Source organism: Sus scrofa, chromosome 3 (assembly GCF_000003025.6).
Source record: "Sus scrofa isolate TJ Tabasco breed Duroc chromosome 3, Sscrofa11.1, whole genome shotgun sequence".
Taxonomy (NCBI): Eukaryota; Metazoa; Chordata; class Mammalia; order Artiodactyla; family Suidae; genus Sus; species Sus scrofa.
Genome location: NC_010445.4, coordinates 17,065,371 through 17,090,677, shown reverse-complemented (window position 1 = coordinate 17,090,677; position 25,307 = coordinate 17,065,371). Strand labels below are relative to the sequence as shown.

At 54.8% G+C, this 25,307-nt stretch overlaps 2 protein-coding genes across 5 annotated transcripts; one reads left to right on the top strand and one right to left on the bottom strand.

The window, feature by feature from the left end:
• SLC5A2 (solute carrier family 5 member 2) lies at nucleotides 1,256–9,540 on the top strand. 4 transcript variants are annotated; one of them, XM_021086375.1, is made up of 14 exons: nucleotides 1,257–1,437; nucleotides 3,168–3,239; nucleotides 3,317–3,421; nucleotides 4,256–4,420; nucleotides 4,729–4,834; nucleotides 5,734–5,814; nucleotides 5,966–6,195; nucleotides 6,509–6,644; nucleotides 6,892–6,999; nucleotides 7,101–7,251; nucleotides 7,377–7,545; nucleotides 7,624–7,839; nucleotides 8,863–8,992; nucleotides 9,078–9,540. In XM_021086375.1, exons 1-14 carry the CDS (start codon nucleotides 1,309–1,311, stop codon nucleotides 9,302–9,304), a joined length of 2,025 nt encoding a protein of 674 aa, XP_020942034.1. In that variant the 5' UTR covers nucleotides 1,257–1,308; the 3' UTR covers nucleotides 9,305–9,540. The 4 variants fall into 4 exon arrangements, with proteins under 4 accessions (XP_020942036.1, XP_020942034.1, XP_020942035.1 ...); XM_021086376.1 differs by lacking the exon at nucleotides 1,257–1,437 and adding an exon at nucleotides 1,682–1,835; XM_021086377.1 differs by lacking the exons at nucleotides 3,168–3,239; nucleotides 3,317–3,421 and having other exon boundaries at nucleotides 1,256–1,437; nucleotides 9,078–9,539.
• On the bottom strand, nucleotides 8,237–24,898 carry C3H16orf58 (chromosome 3 C16orf58 homolog). Its single transcript, XM_021086379.1, has 13 exons — nucleotides 24,544–24,898; nucleotides 24,223–24,337; nucleotides 19,355–19,400; nucleotides 17,708–17,740; nucleotides 17,521–17,626; nucleotides 14,551–14,652; nucleotides 12,108–12,178; nucleotides 11,844–12,028; nucleotides 11,703–11,760; nucleotides 11,293–11,363; nucleotides 10,325–10,468; nucleotides 10,125–10,202; nucleotides 8,237–9,703 (listed from the first exon to the last, which is right to left on the bottom strand). Exons 1-13 carry the CDS (start codon nucleotides 24,841–24,843, stop codon nucleotides 9,606–9,608), a joined length of 1,407 nt encoding a protein of 468 aa, XP_020942038.1. The 5' UTR covers nucleotides 24,844–24,898; the 3' UTR covers nucleotides 8,237–9,605.

Below are 25,307 nucleotides of genomic sequence, written 5' to 3'. Positions count from 1 at the left end.
TGACGGGAACTCCTCCCAGCGTTTGCTTTTGGAGGCACCTAAATGAAAGCATTCTTTAAACATAACTTGCCATGAACATAACTCCCCTTAAATATTGTTCTCTCTTCCCCATCTCCAGCAGGAAGCCAGCTACCATAATCAGACATCCAAGTCCGGTCAGTTCATCTAGAAAGGCAGAGGTGCAGATATTTGTCAACCTCCTCCCTCTTGTATCCAGCCCTGTGCTGAGCGGTGCCACTCCAGGGATGAATCAGATCATTTCCTGCTCTTGGGGGAGATCCTCTGGTCTTTTGTGGGGACAGAACTGGACCCGGACAAGGACCACACAATATGCTCAGAACTGCATCAGAGGAGTTCCCATTGTGGCTCAGCAGAAACCAACCTGACTAATATCCATGTGGACGAGGGTTTGATCCCTGGCCTCCCTCAGTGTGTTAAGGATCCGGCATTGCTGTAAGTTGTGTGGGTTGGAGACGCAGATTGGATCCCACGTTGCTGTAGCTGTGACGTAGGTCAGCAGCTGAAGCTCTGATTCAACCCCTAGCCTGGGAACTTCCACATGTCTCAAGTTCGGCCTGCAAAAAAAAAAAAAAAAAAAAAAAAAAAAGAGGCGTTCCTGTTGTAGCACAGCGGAAATGAACCCAACTGGGAACCATGAGTTTACTGGTTTGATCCCTGGCCTCACTCAGTGGGGTTAAGGATCTGGTGTTGCCATGGGCTGTGGTGTTGGTCAGACACGGCTCAGATTCTACGTTGCTGTGGCTGTGGTGTAGGCCAGCAGCTATAGCTCTGATTCAACCCCATATACCAAGGGTGCAGCCCCTAAAAGCAAAAAAAAAAAAGAAAAAAAAAAAAGAACTGCATCAGAAAAGTCACAGAATTCTTTCTGGAAGAGGTGCCACAGGCTGGGTACTAAAAGCTGAGTAGGCGTTGGCCAGTTGGGAGGCAGGGAGGCATGCTAAGCCGAAGGCAGAGCTTATACACATTTTGGGGTGTGGGGAGTTCCACGGTGGCCTAGCAGTTAAAGATCCAGCATTATCATTGCTGTGGCTCAGATCACTGCTCTGGTGTGGGTTCAGTTCCTGGCCCGGGGACCTCCTCATGTGGCATGAGTGTGCACAAAAAAAAAAAAAAAAAAAAAGAATTCTGGGTCATGAGACTACATGGGCTGTGGAGGACAAGGGAGCAGGAAGGCCATAGGATTTCACTCTAGGTTTGGTAAGGAGGAGCAAGGGGCGGCTGCACAGCACTAGGGGCGTGGCCCATCTTGACCTTGGCCTGAGAAACTTGCGGCCTCCACTGAGTGGGATGGGGAGCTCTGGAGGCTTCCTGAGCGGGGGAAGCGATACTGTCAGATCTGAGTTGGAAAAGGACCCCTCTGGATTTGGCAGAACCAGAGGAGTGGCTCAGCTGGATTCCCCAGGTCTCAGCCGGAAGGTAGGCAATCACAGGAAGTGAGTTTTGAGCCTGGGACGCTGGGAAAGAAGCGGGGGCTAAAGCCCAGGACGGGGAGCTCCCCAGGGCCAGCCTTCGGTCTCTATGTGACCTGATTCAGCTAAACAAAGCCAGGGAGCGGGGACGAGGCCCGGGGTGGGGGTGGGGGCGGGGGGAAGGGGGTACTTCTCGGCTCACTGCCCCTGAGATAACCATTAATCCCTCTCCTGGGGGAATCCGGGGGCTGGTGCCTTGAAGAGCAGATCCTGGGCAGAATGGAGGAACACACAGACGCAGGCTCGGCACCAGGGCTGGGGGACCAGAGGGCCCTAATTGACAACCCCGCTGACATCCTGGTCATTGCAGCTTATTTCCTGCTGGTCATTGGTGTCGGCTTGTGGGTGAGAAGTTGGGGGTCACTGTTGGGGGCCTCTTTCTAGGGCCTGGGGGAAAAGTCTCTGGGAGCCTGTAGGGCAAGGATGCCTGGATCTTTGAGGGAGAACCGGTGGGGGAGGGGGTTGAGGGGGCAAATAAGAGCTTTGATGGCCTCAGGGCAGCCCAGCCCCCACACTCATGCCTGCCCAATCTGCCTATCTTTTTTTTTTTTTGCTTTTGCTTTTTAGGGCCGCACCTGCAGCATATGGAAGTTCCCAGGCTAAGGGTCAAATCGAAGCTGCACCTGTGTCCTACGCCACAGCCAGATCCTTAACCCACTGAGCAAGGCCAGGAATCAAATCTGCATCCTCATGGATACTAGTTGAGTCCATTACCCGCTGAGTCACAATGAGAGCTCATTGCCCATCTTTAAATTGAGCTAGTTGGAGGGGTCAGCAGATTTTCATCAGGGACAGCATTCACACTCATGCCTGCCCTATCTGCCCATCTTTTTTTTTTTTTTTTTGCTTTATGCTTTTTAGGGCCACACCTGCAGCATATGGAAGTTCCCAGGCTAAGGGTCAAACCGAAGCTGCACATGCGTCCTACACCCCAGCCATAGAAACGCCAGATCCTTAACCCACTGAGCAAGGCCAGGAATCAAATCTGCATCCTCATGGATACTAGTCAAGTCCATTACCGCTGAGTCACAATGGGAGCTCTCTGCCCACCTTTATTTTTTATTTTTGTCTTTTCTAGGGCCGCTTCCCGTTACATATGGAGGTTCCCAGGCTAGGGGTCTAATTGGAGCTGTTAGCCACTGGCCTACTCCAGAGCCACAGCAATGCTAGATCTGAGCCGAGTCTGCGACCTACACCACAGCTCACAGCAATGCCAGATCCTTAACCCACTGAGCAAGGCCAGGGATCGAACCCACAACCTCATGGTTCCTAGTCGGATTCGTTAACCACTGCGCCACAACAGGAACTTCTCTGCCCACCTTTAAATTGGGCTAGTTGAAGGCGTCAGCAGATTTTCATCAGGGACAGCATTCTAAATGAGCTCTCTGTTTCCCTGTCTGCATAATGGCTGGCTGACCAGAAACCCATATCCGAGGCCCCCAGGAAGGTCAGGCTGAATCCAGCCACACTCAGGCTTGGGGAGTTGGGCACTAGGTGAGGGCCGGGGTGGATCTGGGTGCCTGGGTAGTTGGGGTGGGGGTGGGGTGTGAAGCCATCAGGGGAGCTGCTCGCTGGTTAATCTTCAGCCTGCAACAAGGCTGAGGAATGTGTTGAAGAGGCTAATGTGGTCGAAAGATGTGGCCCGAACCCAGGTCTCTCCCCACGCCTGTTGCCCAGTCCATGTGCAGAACCAACAGAGGCACGGTTGGTGGCTACTTCCTGGCGGGACGAAGCATGATGTGGTGGCCGGTGAGAGAGGCTGGGCCGTGGAGCGGGAGGAGGCCTAGAGAAGCAGCGGGGCTCACCCCCACCTCCGGCTCCCCCAGGTCGGGGCCTCCCTCTTTGCCAGCAACATCGGCAGCGGCCACTTTGTGGGCCTGGCAGGGACTGGTGCGGCGAGCGGCCTGGCTGTGGCTGGATTTGAGTGGAATGTGAGCCCCCCTTTTGGCCAATAAGCCCCACCCTCTACTGGGAACCCCTGGAAGGGTCACACTTGGGGAGACTCCAGGTAGGAGGGGGGGAGGGGGGCTGGGGGGTTCAATTGTGAGCTGGGATTGGGCTTCGTGTGAGGCTCACGCACCCAGCTTGGAGGCAGAGGCTTGTGGGAGACGCCCATGTTCCAGGCTGCGGTAGGTCCTACTCCGGGAGCCTGGACCAGCCACGGCCTCTGTGACCTTGACTGACACCTTTCTGCAGTGGAGCGAACAGCTCAAAGAGAGCAAAGTGCTTGCTCTGATGCTGTCTCAAGCTCTGGCCTGGGAGGATTTCTGAGCCAAATGAAAGCCACCTGAAGAAATGGGAAGGCGATGAAGCTCTGGCACTGAGGCTCACCTTGAAGGACCGGGGGGAATCAGGGCTTCAGCTTAGGGCTTCCTGGAGGAGGAGGCCTCTCAGCTGAGCCTTGAGAGTCCACAGGGGTGGGTGGGTGGAGAGTAGAGGGGAGGCAGTCCTTCCTGCCAGGGGCTGAGATCAGGCTGAGGGGTCTGCCCTTAGATTCAGGTGCTGGGACGGGCCGGGAAGGGTATAGAATAGGGATTGTCTTGGGAGGGACTGGCCGGGGATCGCGGCCTGGGACGGCCAGAAGGACTATCGTTAAGGGCCCAAGAAAGTATCAAGCTCTTGTCCGTAATGCCCAGGGTCGTCTTCTGCATTCGTGACCTCTGGGGCCGTCCTGCGACCTTGCCTTGGTCCATCAAGGGCGAGGATGCGCTCAGGGCAGGATCTCGGACAGGGCGTCACCCTCAGCAGTTGCACTGTGCCCGCAGGCTCTGTTCGTGGTGCTGCTTCTGGGCTGGCTCTTCGTGCCAGTGTACCTGACCGCCGGTGTCATTACCATGCCACAGTATCTGCGCAAGCGCTTTGGGGGCCATCGCATTCGCCTCTACCTGTCCGTGCTCTCGCTTTTTCTGTACATCTTCACGAAGATTTCGGTGCGCATGTGCAGTGGGCAGGATGGGACCCTGGAATGGAAGGGGAGGGACCACCCAGTGGCGGTCCCTAGAAAGCGCTGGAGGGGATGGGACCTAGGAGCCCTCACTGTAAGAGCCGTGGTAGAGGCAGAGCCTGGAAAGAATAGGTTTCTGGGGCTACAATCAGAGTGGGAGGCATCTAGGAAAGCCAGGACATTGAAAAGTGAAGGAACCTTTGAGTTATGGGCACAGAGGGTTGTGATCTGGGCAGGAGGGAACCTGGGTTCTGGACCCAGGTCCTGACCTGTGTGCTCACTCCTTCCCTCAAGGTGGATATGTTCTCCGGGGCAGTGTTCATTCAACAGGCTCTGGGCTGGAACATCTACGCCTCTGTCATCGCCCTCCTGGTCATCACCATGATCTACACTGTGACAGGTGGCTGCGGCAGGGTTTTAGGGATGGGAACAGGCTTGGGAACATTGCCAGGAATATGGATCTGTGCGCGGGGCTTAGGGGTGTCACCAGAGGAAAGCAGCCTGCAGAAGTTCTTAAGGATGATGTGATCCAAGCAGGAAAAGGACCTAAATCTTTGGAAAGACAACTCCCGCCCCCCTCCATGGCACTTGGATTTGCACTGGAAGTTCAGAGCGCTGAGCCTGACCTGGGCCTGGGCACAAAAGGGGAAGATTTAACAGTTTTTACCCTTCTTGGGTGCCTAGGAGAAGAGAGTGGACTTGGTCGGACTCCAGGATCGCTCACCAAACCCAGTGCAGGTCCTGGGGGAGGGGCTCAAGGCCTGACCCTAGCCCAGAGTAGGTGGAGCCTGGTGTCAAGGCCATTTTAGGGGCCCAGCCCTCCTTGCATGAGATGGAACTGAGAATTGAACCTTGGAGAATTACCTCCCCCTATTACACGGGTTAGAAAACTGGGGCTTAAAAGAAGGCCTATAGTGGATGTCCTGCAGCTGGCCAAGGGCACCTGGCATCGGTGGAGCCTAACACAGCCGCACTGTGCTCACCAAGCCTTGCCTCCTTTTGCTGAGTTCTTGAGCATTTCAGAGAACGGGCCATGGGGTTTTTTGTCTGTGTGTTTTTTGGCTATGCCCTAGCATGCAGAATTTCCCCAGCAAGGGATCCAACCCATGCTGCAGCAGTGACCTGAGCTAAGATGGTGATAGGCTGGATCCTTAACCACTAGGCCACGAGGGAAGTCCACAGGCCCTCATTTTGAAATTTGCCCTCCAGAAAGGGGAACCCTTTTCCAATCCGTACAAAGACACTGCATGTACTAGGAGCAGCCTATGGGCTGTCCCCACTGACCCCAGCCGGTTGCAGGAGGGCTGGCAGCGCTGATGTACACGGATACGGTGCAGACCTTCGTCATTCTCGCGGGGGCCTTCATCCTCATGGGTTACGGTATGGGCTCAGCCGATGGGGGAGGGGCGCGGTGGGCGCAGGTTGCAGGGCTCTCGACCTGGGCACAGAGACCTGGCGCGTGTGCGGCATGTGGGTGCCGGGGAGGGCCTTGTCGCGGGCGCTAGGTCCCCTGACAGCTTGGCCCTCACAGCCTTCCACGAGGTGGGCGGGTATTCGGGACTTTTCGACAAATACTTGGGGGCCACGACGTCCCTAACGGTGTCCGAGGATCCCGCGGTGGGCAACATCTCCAGCTCGTGCTATCAACCCCGGCCCGACTCCTACCATCTGCTCCGGGACCCTGTGACTGGGGACCTGCCGTGGCCCGCGCTGCTTCTGGGACTCACCATCGTCTCAAGCTGGTACTGGTGCAGCGACCAGGTGAGGGGTCAGCGCTTGGTGGGGGAGCGTGGCGGCGGCAGAACCGGAACCGCGGTGGGCGGGGCTGAGGTGGGCGGAGCCTGAACCCATCTGGGGAGCCAGGTGGGAGGTGCGGTGCGAGGGGGCGGGAAGCCGGCCAGGGAGAGCTAAACCAGCTGGAACTGGATCCAAGAGGCAGGATCTGCACTTGGAACTGAATTGCCCACTCTGATGAGCCAGCGGCGAGGCCTGAATTAAAACAGCCAGTTAAGGCAAGGCCAGAGAGCGAGGTACCCGGGACTCCACGGAGGCAGTTGAATTTCCCTCGTTGCAGGTTATAGTGCAGCGCTGCCTGGCTGGGAAAAACCTGACTCACATCAAGGCGGGCTGCATCCTGTGCGGCTACCTGAAGCTGATGCCCATGTTCCTCATGGTCATGCCGGGCATGATCAGCCGCATTCTATACCCAGGTAACATCCGCAACCCCGCCCGGAGCAAGGGTCCTGCGCCCCCATCTAGCCCCTTTCTTGCACAAGAATACAGGTGCCCGTCTCCCGATTTCCGTTACGGTCCTAAGATTTGGGCCACTCAGTCCCACCCCCCACCAGGGGTCCCATCTCTCCTCCACCTGGATTCCCGGTCCCAGTGGGAAATTCTGGGATCCGAATTTCCAGGACCAGATCGCGTTCTAGCCGCCTTGTGCCCTCTTTCCCGCAGATGAGGTGGCGTGCGTGGTGCCCGAAGTGTGTAAGCGCGTGTGTGGCACTGAGGTGGGGTGTTCCAACATTGCCTACCCGCGGCTCGTCGTGAAGCTCATGCCTAATGGTGAGGGCGGGCACCCGGGTGGCCCCCTGCCCATGCGTGCCATTGGGAGCTATCACCCTTCTCCCAACCCTCCCAGACTCATAGCTCCCATCCGCCCGCAGGTCTGCGCGGACTCATGCTGGCGGTCATGCTGGCGGCGCTCATGTCCTCGCTGGCCTCAATCTTTAACAGCAGCAGCACGCTTTTCACCATGGACATCTACACGCGCCTGCGACCCCGCGCAGGCGACCGCGAGCTGCTGCTAGTGGGACGGTGGGCCTGGGTTTTCCACCTCCCTCCCACTCCGGGAACCAGGCCGGGTGGGGACAGAGAACACTCTAGGGCCAGGGGTAGAGGGAGTCCGGGGTGAACCCTCCTGATGGCCGGCCACCCACCAGGCTCTGGGTGGTGTTCATCGTGGCTGTGTCGATGGCCTGGATCCCGGTGGTGCAGGCGGCTCAGGGCGGGCAGCTCTTCGATTACATCCAGTCGGTCTCCAGCTACCTGGCGCCTCCGGTGTCGGCGGTCTTCGTGCTGGCGCTCTTCGTGCCCCGCGTCAATGAGAAGGTGGGCGTGCGTGTACACTGGCAGCTCCGGGCGGGACTTGGACACCCCAGGAGGCTGATCTGCCCTCTGCCCCCGCAGGGTGCCTTCTGGGGACTGATGGGGGGCCTGCTGATGGGTCTGGCGCGCCTTGTTCCCGAGTTCTCCTTTGGTTCTGGCAGCTGCGTGCGCCCCTCGTCGTGCCCCGCGCTCCTCTGCCGGGTGCACTACCTCTACTTTGCCATCGTGCTCTTCGTCTGCTCGGGGCTCCTCACCCTCGTGGTCTCGCTGTGCACACCGCCCATTCCACGCAAGCATGTAAGTGCGGGCCTCTGGAACCCACCGCACCAAACGTGGGTCGGTGTAGCCTTTCCATCCCCACTCTGCTTCCACGCACACCCAGTGGGGAGGACTTGGATTTCTATACTGAGGGTTGATAAAGCAGGCTGGGAGTCGCATTTGAAGCTTCATTTGCAAAGCATGCACCGTGGGTTTTTTTGTTTTTAATTTTTAAATTTATTTATTTTGCACCCCCTGGCACACGGAGTTTCCGGGCGAGCAGGGATCAGATCAGAGCCACAGTTGCCACTGAAGCCGCAGCAGCAGGCCATGCTGCATCTTTAATCCCCACTGTGCTGGGCCGGGGATTGAACCCTCATCCCAGTGCTTCTAAGTTACCTCCCATCGCTTTGTGTCACAGTGGGAACTCCAACCAGGTTTTTATTTAAATGATGTTTATTTGAGGTGATTTGGAAGTAGCTTGAAGAAGATTGTGGGGGAGGTTAAAGTCCCCCCAGAGTCTTGGTGTAACCTTTGAGACTTAAAACACAGGATCTGATTGGGGGCTGAGAGGGACAGAGTACCATCTTGAAAGCCCACAAAAGGGTCTGGTCTTGTGCTGCGGCAAGGCACGCACCCCACGGCGGAGCTGACTGGGGGGCACAACCAAAGAGCCGGGCCAGGAAGGATGGGCAGGACCCCAGAGGTGGAGAAGGGGGGAAAGGCGGCAGGAGAAAGCACATACCCACGAGAAGGAACGCTGAGTCAGCAGGACTGTAAGACTAGAGTCTAAAAATACTATAACTGTTGAGTGTAGATGGGGGACACGGGGTGATGGAGCAGAGTGCTGGGCAAGGTCCAGAACTTTCAACGCCCAGCTGAGGAGCTTGGGTTTAGCCTGCGGGCAAAGGGCAGCCATGGAGAGTGGGCTTGGAGTGAGCCTGGGCTGGGGCGCAGGCTAGACAGAGGGAGGTCAGGGAGTGGACCAGGGACCTCCAGGTGGGGGCCGAGGTGGCGGGGGAACAGCACTCGCATTTGGTCCCTGTTCCCGCCCTTCCCCAGCTCCACCGCCTGGTTTTCAGTCTCCGGCACAGCAAGGAAGAGCGGGAAGACCTGGATGCAGATGAGCTAGAAGCTCCCACTGCAGCTCCTGTGCAGAACGGGTGCCCTGAGCACGCGCTGGAGATGGAGGGTAAGGCATGGGCCAGGAGTTGGGGTGAGGGAGCTGGGGGAGTCGAGTTTCCCCAGACTAACTGCAGAGCCTCGATTCCCCCCAGAGCCCCCATCCCCAACACCAGGACTGTTCCGCCAGTGTCTGCTCTGGTTCTGTGGCATGAGCAGGACTGGGGCGGGCAGCCCCCCAGCCCCTACCCGGGAGGAGATGGCTGCAGGGGCCAGGCGGCTGGACGATATCAGTGAGGACGCGAGCTGGGCCCGCGTCGTCAACCTCAATGCCCTGCTCATGATGGCCGTGGCCACGTTCCTCTGGGGCTTTTATGCCTGAGGCCCACTGGGTGGGACACCGAGAGCCACAGCCCTGCGGGGAGGAGGGGTGGGGAGCCTGCCATGGTGAGAAGGGCCTGGGGAAGGGGAGCTGGGGGGAAGGCCCTGGTACCCCTTCTTTAGCTTCTTTCTGCCTGGAGCCCAGTCCATGTGACTGGTGCTCACTTCCTGTGAGGCCTCCGCCAACCGGCCACAGCAGCGCCTCTAAGCAAAAATAAAGCTGCCTTTCCCATGTGCTGCTGTGGCCCAAGTGTCCTTGCTCCAGGCTCCTGTCCTGGGACCCGGGCCTCCAGCTGGGCTGCTCACAAGACCTTCTTTTCTGGACATGGGAGCCATGTGGCCCGCCACTCATCCACCTCCAGCTGGTGCTTCTCAGTCCTCCAGCCCGCGTCCTGCAGTCCTGGGGAGAGGTCACAGGGGTGCTGCTGGGGAGGAGATCCTGGGGGAGCAGGGTAAGGAGCAGCGCTCTGTGCACTGCTCAGGCCCCCCTTGCCTCTGCTGGGTGGCTACACCCTCATCTGGTTGCAGCAAGAATTCCCAGAGCAGCACGTGGAACGGGGCTGGGATGGAGTACGTGCTAACGAAACATTGTCATCCGTCATTTGTGAGCCTCCCCGGCCCCCAGGTCTCCAGCGCTGCTGGGCTTCCATGGTCCGTCCACACCAACAGTGCCTTAGAGAGCACCCTAACCTCCCCATCCTGCAGACAGGGAAACTGAGGCCCAGACTCGAGATCATAGACAGAAGCCGCAGTGGAGGGTGGGGATGGGGCTCAGTGGGGCCTCTGGGGAGCCAAGAAGCTGTGGAGCAGAAGGAAGTTACCTTTCAAGAACTTTGGGAAGAGCTTGTCCAACACGTGGTGCATGTCCCTGACAATGACCCAGCTCTCTTTCTCAGGACCTGGGGGATGGGCGCGGGGTGGGATGCAGAATCAGCTTCTCTTGGGTTCCCCAGGCCCAAAAGAGTCCTTCCTCTGTCCACCCCTCTGGAGTCTGAAGCAGCCTAGACTGTGAGGCACTTACCTGCCCGGACTCGGTTCCTCAGTTTGTCCAGCTCTTCTGGGAGGGGTCCATCTCCCCGCAGGGCCCCCAGCAGCAGCCCATGAGTGGCGGCCCTTAGAATGGTCTCCGGGCCTGCCATCGGGCTCAGGACCACCTGGACCTGGTCTGGAGAGACCCAGGGACAGACGGGTACCAGGGAAGGGCCACCTCCCCAAACACGCTCAGGCCTACCAGTCTGCTTCATCCCTGTCTGGCCCAAAGGCCTTGGCCTTTCCAGCTTCATCTCCTGTTGCTCCCCAATGCTCTGGCCTAGCTGAAATGCCCAGTTTCCAAATATGACTTCAGAGCAGCTCCCTGAGGTGGGTTTGCTTTGCATGACTTTAGTGGCTAGTGAGAATAAGCTTCTTTTAACAACACAACTAGCAGATCAGTAAACTTTTTTTTTTTTAAGAGCCACACTGGTGGCATACAGAAGTTCCCAGGCTAGGGGTCAAATCGGAGGTGTAGCAGCCGGCCTACACCACAGCCACAGCAACGCGGGATCCGAGCTGCATCTGCGACCTATACCACAGCTCATGGCAATGCTGGATCCTTAACCCACAGACCATTAAACTTTAGTTCATTTCCTCCAGAGGTGAGCCCCACGAAAAAGTGGCTTCCTCGGGGATAATCAAAGGCCATAATCTTGAGTGTGTTGCAGTGTACAAAGTACTTTTACACAATCACCTTATTTGATCCTCATAAAGACACTGTGGACAATAAGGCAGGCGTGGCTAGCTCTGTTTTAGGGGTAAAGTGAACTTCACTGGGCCTGCGTCTCTACTTTGAATGTACACTCTTAGTCTAGAGCTCTCTTCGGGACACCAGGCAGACCTCAGACCGTCCAGCGTGGGTCCAAGGCTTGGGGCCCTGGGACCAGAGGACTGAGAGGCTGACCTGGGGGATGGGGCAGCAGTGAGCCTAAAGCTGGGCGAACTCGGCACACTTACTGCGTGGCTGGTCCCAGCGAAGGAGGTAAGGTTCTCTGTGCCCCTCAACCAGCTGCTGCAGCTCAAGGACACTGGGAAGGAAGAACAGGCAGCGGGGGAGGAGAAAACAGAGGCAGGAGTGACCATCCAGTCAACCAGCTGTTAACCCTAACTGTCCACATTTCACCTGTTCTCACCTCCTCCACCCACCCCATCAATCCTTCCCTTCTTCCTGCATCCAACGAATATATCCCTTACATCTACTTAATTAATATCACACCCTGCTGCCCTCAAGCACCCACACCGACCCCCAAGTCTGTTCACAGAAAGAACCAGAGAGATGGGGCGTGGTCAGTGTACAATCAGAACAGGGAGCAGCGTGGGGCCTGGGGGTGGCAGTAGGGCTGGGTGGGAGACGCTGGGCCACTCACCTGGAGGTTAAGCGGTGGAGGGGGGCCCCCAGGGATAGAAACAGAGACGGCCAGAAACCTGTGGGAAGCCGGAGTCAGGATGCCAGGGCAGAGGGAGAGACTGGGAGGCGGAGGCAACTTGGGACTGAGGCCTTGGGTCACCTGTCCACAGTGGCTCCATCCGATTGGCCGCTGTGGGGCCAAGGACCTCTTGCGTCTGCAGGAAGTGCTTCAGGACCAGCCAGAGCCTGCCTTCATTCAAGGTCTCTATGACAAGGGCCCGGACGGCCCGGTAGTTGGCATAGATGTGGAGGGCGGTGAGGAAGAAGAAACAGCAGAGGCTTAAGCTGGGGCGAGACAGTGAGGCCGTCAGTGGGAGCCGGGGCTTGGCGGGGCGCCTCCTCCCTGCCCTGGATCCCAGCTCACCTAGGGCGATCTGACACCAGCGGGAGCATCAGGAGGCTGACCAGGAGCCCTGCCAGGCCTACTAGAGTCTCCTGGAAAATGGCAGAGGAGTTGGGAGCTGGAGGGCTCCCCTGCAGGCCAGACTGAAAATCCTCAGGGCTTCACACATGCCTCCCTACCTAAGCGCTCACACACTGATATGGGTGCCTAGTAAATTTTTAACATTCTTGATGAGTGAGCTGTCATTAAGATACAGTGCTTTCCTGCCCAGTAGGTGCAGTGTCCTTAGAATGCCTTGGAACTGTCTTTTTCTTTTGCAGAGTCACTGATAGCCCTGCACTCAGGCAATGTAAAGGTCCACAGAGTGGAACCTAACATTAGTTTTTATTTAGGGCTCGCTACACTGATTCCCCAACCTCTTGGTTTGCAATAACCAGCAGACACTTTGCAAAGGGGTTAAGGAACTGCTTAGGAAGAAATGCATAAGATCCAAACTTCCCTTGAGGATCAATGTTATCAGATCCCTCTGATGGCCCAAGATGGCCTGACTGGGCATACTCAGGGCATAAGACCCCTGGCCACGGCCCTCAACGCATCACCAGGCAGGAGGAGTCTGGACTGGTGTCCCTGACTATGGGGGGTCCTGGGAGAGTTGGTTCCAGCCCAGAGGGGGCCTGAGGCTGGAGCTCTTCACACTCAGCCAAAGTGGCAGGTGGTAGAAACAAAGGCTGTGGCGATCGAGGGTCTTAGGAGCTCAGGAGCAGAGGGAGGTCCCCTCCCCTGGCTAAGAACAGTCACTTCCAGCAGCCACATCAAGTGGCACCAAAGCAACATCAGCAGAGAGCAGGGGCCGATGGTAGGACTGCGCATGTGCCCGCAGTTGCTCTGGTGATGCTTCTGCCTCTGTGAATCGGGGAAGCCCTGGGGCCTTGGAAATGTGGTTTGGAGGCAGGACAGACCGGAGGTTAGAAAGAGAGCAGGTGAGGCGTTCCCATTGTGGCTCAGCGGAAACGAATCTGACTAGCATCCATGAGGACCCAGGTTCGATCCCTGGCCTCATTCAGTGGGTTAAGGATCCAGTGTTGCTGTGAGCTGTGATATAGGTCGCAGACACAGCTCAGACCCCGTGTCCCTATGGCTGTGGTATAGACTGGCAGCTGTAGCTCTGATTCAACCCCTAGCCTGGGACCCTCCATATGCCGTGGTGGGTGTGGGCCTGAAAAGACCAAAAAAGGAAAAAAAAAAAAAAAAAAAGAGAGAGCAGGTGAGAGCAGGTGTGGGGCTGGGAGACCCTAAAGAGCTCGGCCTGGGTTGTACTTATTTCTCCTCCCTAACAACCTGTGGAAGAGATAACGGGGAACTTGCCCAACCATTTCCAGAGAAGTGACGAGCCCAAGGGAACTAGGGAGACTGAACCACTGGATGGCGTTTCCCCTCATCTGTAGAGCGGCAACCATGGACACCCCCGGGCAAATAATGGGTCCACACAGGTGAAATACTTGCCACACGGTTAATGCTCAATCAATGCTAGCTTGTGTTAATGTTATTAAAAAGAGTTAATTTTTAGTTAAGTTAGTCTTGATTTTTTTTTTTAAATGAAGTTCTATTTAACAAAACAATAAGTAGGACTGGGCATCACTTCCATGTCAAAGACCAAGGCACACGTGTGACCTCTCTGGGCCTCACTCTCCCCATGTGTAAAACCGTATAGGGTTGGTGTGAGAAAGGATGCAGTGCGCATGAGCACGTGGCATTGGGGTGGTGGGAAGGCGGGAGCCGGTGGGGGGGAGGGGACCACCCAATGCCTGCAGGGTTCAGGTGAGGGGCTGGGCTGGAAGGTCTTGCTCAACCAACTCCAACCCCTAACACGCTGTGCATTTTTTTGGCTTTTTAGGGCTGCACCCTGCAGCATATTCCCAGGTTAGGGGTCGAAGGGGAGCTGCAGCTGCCAGCCTACACCACAGCAACACGGGATCCAAGCCACATCTATGACCTACATCGAAGCTCACGGCAATGCCAGATCCTTAACCCACTGAGCGAGGCCAGGGATCAAACCTTACAGATACTAGTCAGATTTGTTTCTGCTGAAGCACGACATGAAAGAGAGCAGGTGAGGCACTGGGCACTTTTTTGACTAGTGAAGCGCTTTGACCTGTGGGGCCTCGGTGTGATTAGAAGAGGGTGGGGCTGTGGCCTCCAGAGGGTAAGGTCCAGGGCAAGACTCGCTCTGGCCTCACGGGCAGTGGGCAGGGGCTGAGATAATCAGCTTGGACGTGTTGCCACCAGAGCCTGAGCCCGCACACCTGACTCCCTATCCCGAGAGGCAGAGCAGGGAGCACCCACATTTCCTCCTGCCTGGCTCGCACCCCTCCCTGAGGAGCCCTCAGGTGCTTCTCTTCCTATCCCGAACCCTGGCCTGGCCTGACGCCTGGCCCCACCCGTCCCTCCAATTCTGGCTGCTCACCTGGCTGCCATCCTTGGCTGACACGTCGGCCATGTTGTTCCTGCGGGCCTGATGCATGGTCAGTGCGGCCCGGGTGGCCCCGCCAGCCACACCCACGATGCACTGGGTGCGGGAAAGGGAAGAGTGAGAGTCAGAGTGGCCGTGAGCTGCGGCAACACAGGCGTTTCTGATGCCAGATAAATCCCACAAACCAGCAGTTCCCGTCGTGGCTCAGTGGTTAACGAATCCGACTAGGAACCAGGAGGTTGCAAGTTCGATCCCTGGCCTCGCTAGTGGGTTAAGGATCCAGCATTGCCGTGAGCTGTGGTGTAGGTTGCAGACTCGGCTCAGATCCTGTGTTGCTGTGGCTCCGGCGTAGGCCAGCAGCTACAGCAGATTTGACCCCTAGCCTGGGAACCTCCCTATGCCATGGGAGTGGCCTTAGGAGAGGCAAAAAGACAAAAAACAAAACAAAACAAAACAAAAGCCCACAAAGAAAACCAGACCTCAGGCCACCCCATAGCAAAACCCCAAGTCCTTAGTATCCTGTTCTCATCCGGCCTTTCCACCAAGCCCACGTCCCCTGTCTTGTTCCAAAAGAAAAGTAAGGTCTGCCTGCCCCACCACCCTGTGGACCCAGCCCCAGGGAAACTCCCTTTCTTGCCCAAGGTAGAGGCCCAAAGACCATGCTGAGTCCAGAAACTCCCCAGCCTCCAACCTTCTGCTTGGCGACACCCTCCCCTCTGCGGAGCTCCGGGCCCAGCCAGGCTTTCCGGCTTCATGCTTACACGCTGCCTGCCTCAAACAAACTCCACTGTCTTCCTGCCCCAGGGGAGCCCTATCCAAGCGTTCCAGGCCAGTTCAAAACCCACCAGTGGCCCTGACCTCCCAGGCCTCTCCCTCTGAGATGGGAAAGCTCATTGATGACCCTCATTCACCAGTTTATCGGATCTCCTGCAGATGTCAGACGCAGGTGTAGGTGCTGCGTGATAGAACTCAGACACAACCCTGCTCTCATGAAGCTTATAAATCAGCAGCAGATATGCTAGTTCTTACGGAGGCAGGATTTCTTTGAAAGTACGAGACTGTGGATGGAAAGGAGGCAGGAGTGATGGGCAGAGACCTGATCAGGTAGACCCCTGCACGCCTTGTTAAGGTCTTTATCCCAGGAGCGACGGGAGCAGAGAAGTGACCTGATTTGATTTCCATTGTTGGAAGGACTGTGGGGCTACTCTGACAAGGACTGAAGAGGGGTGAGGACAGACGCAGGGAGATGACCCAAGAGACTGCTTTTTCAGCAACAAGGACCCACCAGGTGCGTGGGGACGGAGGCACGAAAGACTGGAGAGATTTAAGAGGGAAAACAGAATTGGATGGAGGGTTAGCAGAGGGTGACAGGTGATGGGGAAGAGGCACGGATGGCCAGCCAGGTCTCTGGTTGGTGTACCTGGGGGATGGAGGTGCTGGAATTCTAAGGTGGGGCGGTGCAGGAAGTGGGGAGGGGAAAGTTCATGGCCCTGTTGGGTTCCCCTATTTGACAGATGAAGAGACTGAGGCCCTAAAGGTGGCGCTTAGGGCAGAGTTTAGGCTTAGTTTCTCTGGGGTTCCCCGCCCTGGAGGGGGAGGGATGCTCATGGCATTTAGAGCCTGGGCCAGGGAAGCTCAGGGTCCTCCACCGGGAAGAACTGGTGGCTCTTAAATGTCAGTAGTGCCCTGCGGAGAAACGCAAGTGCTTCTGAACAGGCGGATGGGCCTTTGAGATGGGTCTTACGTGTCTCCTTAAGAATCTTTTTTTTTTTTTTCCTTAAGAATCTTTAATCAATGCCAGGTACTTAACGCTGTGGTGAAGACTGGCTAAACTCCCTTCCTGCCCCTCTTTTTTTTTTTTTTTTTTTTTGCTATTTAGGGCCACACTTGCAGCATATGGAAGTTCCCAGGCTAGGGGTCAAATCAGAGCTGCAGATGCCGGCCTATGCCACAGCCATAGCAACGCAGGATCCAAGCCACGTCTGCGACCTACACCACAAGTCACGGCAACACCAGATCCTTAACCCATGGAGCGAGGCCAGGGATCAAACCCACATCCTCATGGATCCTGGTCATATTTGTTTCTGCTGCGCCACAACGAGAACTCCCTCAGTCCTTTTATTTATTTATTTATTTATGTATTTGTTTATTTGGCCACACACGTGGCACGTGGAAGTTCTCGGGCCAGGGATTGATCCCGTGCCACAGCAGCAACAACACGGATCCTTAACCCACCGAGCCACCAGGGAACTCCCAGGCTAAGCTCTTTACTGAACCTTGCCAGGCTCGGTTTCCTCTTGGATGAGCTCAACCTGAAGGAATCATGAGGGTGAGCAGCCTGGCCGAGGAAGAGCTGGGATTTGCCCCACTCAGCCCGCCAGCCTCGCGGTTGGGTCTGTGCTGTCTTGCCCCTGGACCTTGATCCACACTGCTCTCTCTGCTCAGAACGCCCACCCTAGAACTCAGACGCATTCTTCAGCCCCAGGGAAGACCTTCCTGCATCCCCCTGACAAGGCCAGGTTCCCTGCTGAACCCTCTTGCAGCTCCCAACACTTCTCATCTGGAATACCTCTTTCTATAATTAGAGAAGCATTTATTTAACTATGTGTGGCTTCTTTTAGAGACGGGAGAGCCCATGTTGTGTGCCCAACATGCAAGAGGCACTCTAAATACTTTACTGAGAGAATGAAAGGTAGCCAGGGGGCTGGTCTCGAGATGTGGACACCAGACCACTGTCCCATCTCTCAGCTCAGAGCTCCTCAACCAGTCCTACAGCTCCAGACCCTGCCTTAGACTGGCTGGCTGGAGGAGGACTGGAAAATATGACTGGGTCTGAGAAGAGCGATCTGAACTTTGTCACTTTTCTAGAAGTGCCCTAAACACAGGGCCATGCTGGGCTCACCTGTGAGCCCCAACGGAGCCCACACACAGCACCACCCAGGCCGGTGCCCCAGAGGTGGGTACCTTGGCCAGGTTGCTGATGCAGACGGTCACGGTGAAACAGAGGGGGAATATGGGAGCCACAATCTCGAGGAACATGGCGACGTCATTGAGGATGTCGGCAAAAAGCCTGGGGAAGGGATAAGAGGTCAGAGGTCAGAGGCCTTCATAATAGAAGACGCCCCTCCCCTCACTTCCAGCCCCTCCTCACCTCCACTGCTTGGCATTACAGTCCATTTTGCTCCTGTTGGGGAGGACAGGTTGGTTTGCAACTTGGATTTAAGAAGAAAACACATCCTGTGGGCAGGCAGGCCATCCTCCAGGCCTTGGTAAGGTCTGAAGGGCTCAGGAAAACCCACATCCCAGCCAGACATCTGTCCCAATACCCTGTCACTGCCGCCTGAAATGCCACCATTAGCTCGGAGGACCTTCAGTGGACACTCAGTATTTCCCCTTTACTAACCCATGGGGCACCAAGGAAAGAAGGTGGCTGCTCCCCACCTTCTAGGCTTCTCTGCCATCCCTGGGTTCCTTTGCCACCTCCCCTCTGCCTCCTCCTGCGTCACAGATGGTACCCAGCAAAAAGTCTACCTGTTTTATAAACACTACATTTAGCGTAACCCCCTGTGCGTTATAGATAACTAGCCCAGAGAGGAGATCTGACTTGCCTCGGCTCACGTGGAGAGTGTGTGTGTGTGCGTGTGTGTGTGTGTGTGTTGGAGGGGGAAGACGGCCAAGAGAGGGCGACAGCCTCCGACATCCAGGACAGGATATCTTGATTACAAGACACTGCGGATGGTTCCCTCCTCTGCCAGGTGGAGTGACTCCCTGGCCTTTGCACAAACCACTGGGGACCACTTCTTCAAGGTCCCAGGGCAGGAGATGCTGCAGCCACCACCACCACCCCCCGGGCCCAGCTCAGAACCTGCAGCCTTAGCTCTGACTCTGAATTTGCAACCTCCTGGAGGGAAAGGGTGCATTCCTGGGTGGGGCACCGGACACACTTGGGGAACTCCCGAGGGAATGACCATGGGGTGAAGGCAGGACCAGAGCACGTGGGCCTGGCCTGGGGCTCATCAGAGAGAGTTTGGGCTTCAGGTTCAAATCTCATCTCACCAGTTACAGGGTGTGTGACTTGCTCTGCTTCACATCTGGAAAAGGTACACATTCCATCCTACCCTACAAAGTGCTTCTAAGGATTACAGATGATAGAGAGCTTGTGAGGCCCCCTTAGACCTGATACATGCAGCTGCTGTTTACTGAGAACTCATTATGTGCTAAGCACTTTACAGAACCTATCGCACTGAACCGCCCGAGAACTGATGGCAGATGCTAAACCATTCCTGAGGCTGCCCAGTACGGACTCAAGGAGGAAGGAGGCAGCCCAAGACCTTCAATCCCTTCTAGATAAGTAGTGACATGGATCCCACGTGGGACAGGGATCCGATGATCCGCTCAAACCCACTCTCCACTCAGCGAAGGCCAGCCGAGTGTCTAAGCCTTCTGGAGTAAAGGCATTCTTTTTGAGAATGACCACTGTCCTGTCCAGGTTTCTTTTAGCAAGCCAGCAGAGGAGGCTCAGAGCCTGGTGGTTCTCTGCATTTTTCCAGGATGGGCAGCAGAGGGGCACAGCAGTGCTCCAGAAGACAGATCTCAGCCATGGCTCTGGACCTGGGCAGGCCACCTGTACTGGGCACTCATTCAGGATTCCTTGGTGCTGATCGACCTGTTAAATCTCCCCTCCGCTAGAGACTGGGAGGAGAGAGGGGGAGCTGAAAATACAGCCAGGGTAGAGACAGACGGGATTCCTGTCGGGGGAGAGTGGCCAGAAGTCTGCTGATTGGGAAGGCAAACTCACCCCATCCACCAGGCAAAGACGATGCGGCCCAGCATGCCAGTTGAATCTGGGGGAGAGAGGTACCAGTAAGGAACAAGCAAGAGCACTGGGGGCTGTGGGGCCTGGCACAGCCTGGCACTGAGATGGCTTTTCACCTGGGGTCACTGCCCTTGGGAGCTCAGTCTGGTACAATTAGTAGCTGTATCATGGGGTCAGAAGTGCCGTACTTAGCAGTTCCTCAGTATGTACCCAGGAGAACTAGGTAGCCACATGCACCAAGAGTCATGGGCCAGAAATATTCTCTGCAGCATTGTTCACAGCAGCAAAAACACTGGGAATAATGCAAATACTCATCAATAGGATAACGCAGGAACAAATTCTGGCACATTTACTCAGGGGCATATTAGACAGCAGTGAAAAGCCAATGGACCACAGCTACTCACATCAGCATGGATGAATCCTAGTATTATAAGGCCTAAAAAGACAAAAAGAAAAATAAAGAAAAACACTGATTTAAACCAAGGACCAGTTAACTGTGGTCTATAGGCTTCTACACTGTTTTAGTAAATAGTTTTCTTGGAACATAGCTGGATCCATTCGCTGACAGATTGGCTGTGGCTTTTTTTCATAACACGATGGCAAAATCAAAGGGCTACAACCAAAACTGTATGCCCTGCCAAGAGTGTACTGGTCCTTTGCGAAGTTTGCCAACCCCTGATTTAGACCGCATCTTTTTTTTTTTTTTTTGTCTTTTCTAGGGCCACACCCATGGGACACGGAGGTTCCCAGGCTAGGGGTCTAATCGGAGCTGGAGCTGCTGGCCTACACCACAGCCACAGCAACATAGGATCTGAACCGCGTCTGTGGCCTACACCACAGCTCACGGTGACACTGGATCCTTAACCCAATGAGCGAGGCCAGGGATCAAACCCGCAACCTCATGGTTCCTAGTTGGAATCGTTAACCACTGAGCCATGATGGGAACTGCTAAACTGTATCTTATACTGGGAGTAGTGCTCATTAAGCCCAGCCCGGGGATCATAGAGAAGCTGTTCTAGACTCTAACTGGGAAGGCCTCTGACAGCAGGCACTGGAAAGGACAGATCCAGGGGGCAGAGGACCCCTAACTTTTTTGAGCTTGAGGGCAGGGGCCCATAAGTGAGGTTCGCAAAAGGGAGAACTAGGTTGAAGACAGGAGAGGTAAGAACTTCCCACAACATACGAAGGTGGTGACATGGGCCAGCCTTCTCCTTTCTCCACTGGAAATGTTCTCCCCCTGCTACAACCTCCATCCTTGGGCATTGCCACCTTCTAGCTAGACCTCTTACTCAACCTTGCACTTGAAGAAGGCCACTGAGCACTCAGGTGGACACCTGAAATACCAGGCCTTTCAAATCTTCACAACAATCCTATGAGCTTGAGAGGGATCATTTCCTTTCACAGATGAAGCAACTGAAGCTTGGAGAAAAACAGGTAAAGGAAAATGGGACATTTTCCGAGAAAATCTGGACGTACAGCTTTCTCGGAAGAACCTGAAGACCTGGCGGCCCTGGGCTTGCCTCCCCTTCCTGCTCCAGTTGGCAGTGGCTGAGCAGCAGCTGTGTCCTGCAGAGCTGTGGGTATGACATGACACATTTCCCATCTGGCCTGCCCTGCCTCTCCACTTCTGTCTATGTCCCTGGAAGTAACACCTTCCAGGGTGGCTTTAGAAGTCTCCTCCCTCTATCACTCACCTTCCTTTCCAGTACATTTTATTCTACAAAAAATTTCCATTGTTTGAGATTCTTGTCCTGGATCGTTTTAGTGGCTCTGAACATGGCAAGATTACTTTTACTTGAGAGCTCACAGGGCCCTCAGACTGCACACGCTTCTCCCACCAGGGATGTGTGTCCTCCCTACAAGGGCCACTTGGTAGAAAGGGGTTACTCTGTTTTCAAGGGAGGCAGTCTGCAAGGCTCTTGTCGGATTCTGGAGGTTGGCACTAGGGTGCAGCAATGATACACATCCTCCCTGTTAGAAGGTCAACACTGTCCACTCAACTAGGAAACTTAATTCCCACTTCTGCCTCTTTGCCACACTCACAAGCGGCTGATCTAAAAACTTGAATCCTAGTAAGGATTCAGATGTCCACAAACTGTACTTGGCTCTACTTTATTTTTTTTTTTTTTTTTTTTTTTTTTTTTTTTTTGTCTTTTTAGCATTTCTTGGGCTGCTCTCGCAGCATATGGAGGTTCCCAGGCTAGGGGTCGAATCGGAGCTGTAGCCACCAGCCTACGCCAGAGCCACAGCAACGTGGGATCCGAGCCGCATCTGCAACCTACGCCACAGCTCACGGCAACGCCGGATCGTTAACCCACTGAGCAAAGGCAGGGACCGAACCCGAAACCTCATGGTTCCTAGTCGGATTCGTTAACCACTGCGCCACGACGGGAACTCCTTGGCTCTACTTTAAAAGTCTAATTGGCAAAGGAGTGTGGTGGCGAAGAGGAGGATCCGGGAGTTAGCCAGTCTGAGTCCAAATCCTGGCCCTAGTGACCTTTGGCACGTTACTAAACCTCTCTGTGCCTCAGCTTCCCCCTCTGAAAAAGGTATTCATAATGGTGTCTACCTCATAGGGCTGCTACAGAGATTGTTACATATTATTTTTTTAAATTTTTTTGGTAAGATTTTTATTTTTTTGTTACAGTTGATTGACAATGTTGTGTCAATTTCTGCTATGAGATTGTTACATTTTACATATCAGTGTGCAAAATACCTGGCATACAGTAGGCTGTCAAAATATTACCTGCTAGTGGTCTTACTACTGGTAGTTATGACAATTACCATCATGTTCCATGAAGAGATTTGTAACTAAAAAGGACATCAAAAAATTCCAAAGGAGTTTCTTTTTTTTTTTTTTTTTTTTTTTTTTTGCTATTTCTTTGGGCTGTTCCCGAGGCATATGGAGGTTCCCAGGCTAGGGGTCCAATCGGAGCTGTAGCCACTGGCCTACACCACAGCCACAGCAATGCCAGATCGGAGCTGTGTCTATGACCTACACCACAGTTCACGGCAACGTCAGATCCTTAACCCACTGAGCAAGGCCAGGGATCGAACCTACCACCTCATGGTTCCTAGTCAGATTTGTTTTTGCCGTGCCAGGACAGGAACTCCTGTAACATTCCTTCTAATTAAGAAGGTTTTTTTTTTGTTGTTGTTGTTATTTTTGCAAAGTCTGCAGCATAGAGGTTTCCAGGCCAGGGACTGAACCCATGCCACAGCAGTGACCCAAGCCACAGCAATAACACTGGATCCTTAATCGCTAGGCCACCAGGGAACACCTAAGGGGGCTTCTTTTAATGTCAATAACAGGTTTTAAGTGGTTATCTTTCCACATCTTGAAATGGTCTTTGTACCCTGGAACTAGACCTCCTGGGTTCAAATCCATGCCCTAACACTTACTGGCTGTGACTCTAGGCAACTTAACTCTTCTGTGCCTCAGGTTCCCCATCTATAAAATGGACAGAGTGACAATACCCCTCTCAGAGTTACTGTGAAGACTGAGTCAGTACATTTAAAGACTGGTACATAATAAGTACTGTTTAGGGAATTTTATTGTTAAAAGAAGAGACAACTAGGACAAGAGTCACCGATCACCACTTCTCCACTGATAAGCACTCTCAGAAAAGGAGCTTCTTTCCAGTGGTGACTCATATTTGGACAATCTGCTCGTCTTAATGGTGAGGGTATAATCAGGAACCTCCAGATTCTCCAAAAGATCCAGGGAGGGTCACCAGAGCTGTGGCCAGGATGATGCTGGGAGCAGAAAGAGCCTTGCCCCCATTGTGACTGACTGATTGATTTGGTCTTTTTAGGGCCACACCCACCGGCATATGAAGTCCCCAGGCTAGGGGGAGAATCCCAACCACAGCTGCTGGCCTATGCCTCAGCCACAGCAACATGGGATTCGAGCCAAGTCTGAGACTTATGCTGCAGCTTGTGGCAATGCTGGATCCTTAACCCACTGAACGAGGCCAGGGATTGAACCTGCAACCTCATGGATACTAATCTGGCTCATTACCCCAGAGCCACAACAGGAACTCCACTCCGCCTTACCCTGGGTTTGATTTATATCCCCACTGGGAACCACAGGGAAAAACAGTAGAGAGAGCCATGGGCCCTCCTGATGTGGAAGTTTCCCTTTTCTTCTCTACTTCACTCTCTAGGTGACAAGGTACCAAACTATATCTTTTTTTTTTTTCCCCTTTTTTGTTAGCGGTTTTCAAAAACTATATATTCAACAGATAGTTACTACAGTTATCATTTATGGCATCATCTAGTATCCCAGGGGATCTAAAATGCCTTTCGTCCTTCCCACAACCTCCTCTCCGCCACTTAGGACAAGTTACAAAATTGTTTTTGTCTAGAATTAACTAATTTCCCAGACTCCAGGCAACTGGCAGTTTTATTTAATAACTGAACTCTGAGGCAGTTCTCCACAGATTAGGAGTAAAGGGGAGGGACCCATTAATTTAGGCATCTGGGCTCCAGATGATTAAAGGGCACTGAACAGTATTGTACGGGAAAGAGTGCAGCTGCAAGGCTGGTGTGCAGGACGAGTGGTATTCCCCTCGTGGGTTACTAATCCGTCGTCAATAAAGCCAATAAAAATCACTAAAATTTACTCCGTTGAATGCTGTTTTTTAACAGGGCACAAGGCACTATTCTGGGAACTGGGGAGACCTGGCTCTTGGATCTAATCAGAGAGGCATGTGTAAACATACTCATCACAGCCGGGAGCTAGGTAAAGGGGAAAGTAGGGGTTGGGCCTCCCAGTCGGAGGAAAAAGAGGACAGAGAAATGGCAGGACTGAGAGGAGAGATAGGTGAGACTCCAGGGGCCCAGCTCACCTTTCACGAGCCAGGTGGCCGTGGCAGCTGAAACAGAGGCTTTTGCGTTCCCTACCCCTATGCCCAGCAAGACTGCGTGGGTGGCCAGGGAGCCCGAGAGGCTGGAAGCAAAGGCCTGGAGAAGAAAAGAAGTGGGATGAGGAGTGGGCGCAGGAGCATGCTGGTCTAAGATCTATTATCTCCTGGGTGTGTGGCCTGGGACCTGTCACAGCTCTGCTCTGGGCCTCAGTCTCCAGCCTATAAGTGGGATGGGAAGAGGTGGCGCACTGTCCTCCCTACCCAGGCTACATGTCGCCCCTTTCCCCAGTCGGCCGAGCTGACCTGCACGGAATCCCACAGCTGGTAGGGCAGATAGTCCGGGCTGACGCTATCGGGGAAGCCCTGCGGCAGGAACACGGCCAGGAGCCGGGAGAGAGGTGGGGAGGCCGTCCCGGGAGCCACCCCTCCGTCCCCATCTCGTTCTCCGGGTTTCGCTGTGAAAGCCCCGGAGAACCCCCACCAGCGCTTCCCCCAGGCCTCCCACTGCAGGGTCCCGTCGGCGGCAGCGCGACAGCCCCGGGCTGTCCCGGAACCGAACTGCTCGGAGCACAGTGGAGCCTCACGCCTTGCAACGTCAGCCATCGTGGTTCCCTCCCTTCAGTTTCGCGGGACGAGATACATGTTCAGACAACGCTTCCGGCGCGGCTACGGCGGCCGCAGAGGGGCAATCTTCCTTCGCGAAAGGGCCGCCGGCCTCCTTCCGGCAACCTGGGAACTGAACCATTCCTCTCCTATCTCTTGGCCACCTCTGCGGTTGGTCCTAACCCCTGGTTCTTCGCAGCATTTTGTCTGGCCCCGCGGGAGCCCTCTGGCCCGCCAAACCCTGGAAGAGGGCATTCCTATCGTTGGGTTGAGACCTGGTGCAGCCACAGAATTTTTAGCTTGTGGCTTTGGGCAAGTCATTGTGCCTAAGGGGCTCCAGGTGCCTTTTTTATTGTGAGGGCAGGGACTATATTTGTCTCCCATTCCCAATACCCAACACATAGTAGGTGTGTAAAAGATATTTATAGGAGTTCCCGTTGTGGCGCAGTGGTTAACGAATCCGA

Excerpts from the sequence above, each read along its gene's own strand:
- SLC5A2 (XM_021086375.1), top strand. The coding sequence starts at position 1,309 with ATGGGGAGCTCTGGAGGCTTCCTGAGCGGGGGAAGCGATACTGTCAGA. Across the intron at positions 6,645-6,891 it reads CAGCCGCATTCTATACCCAG|ATGAGGTGGCGTGCGTGGTG; the intron begins GTAACATCCGCA and ends TCTTTCCCGCAG. Across the intron at positions 7,252-7,376 it reads GAGCTGCTGCTAGTGGGACG|GCTCTGGGTGGTGTTCATCG; the intron begins GTGGGCCTGGGT and ends GCCACCCACCAG.
- C3H16orf58 (XM_021086379.1), bottom strand. The coding sequence starts at position 24,843 with ATGGCTGACGTTGCAAGGCGTGAGGCTCCACTGTGCTCCGAGCAGTTC. Across the intron at positions 14,653-17,520 it reads GCATCAGCAACCTGGCCAAG|TGCATCGTGGGTGTGGCTGG; the intron begins GTACCCACCTCT and ends TCCCGCACCCAG. Across the intron at positions 12,179-14,550 it reads CAGCCAAGGATGGCAGCCAG|GAGACTCTAGTAGGCCTGGC; the intron begins GTGAGCAGCCAG and ends GCCATTTTCCAG.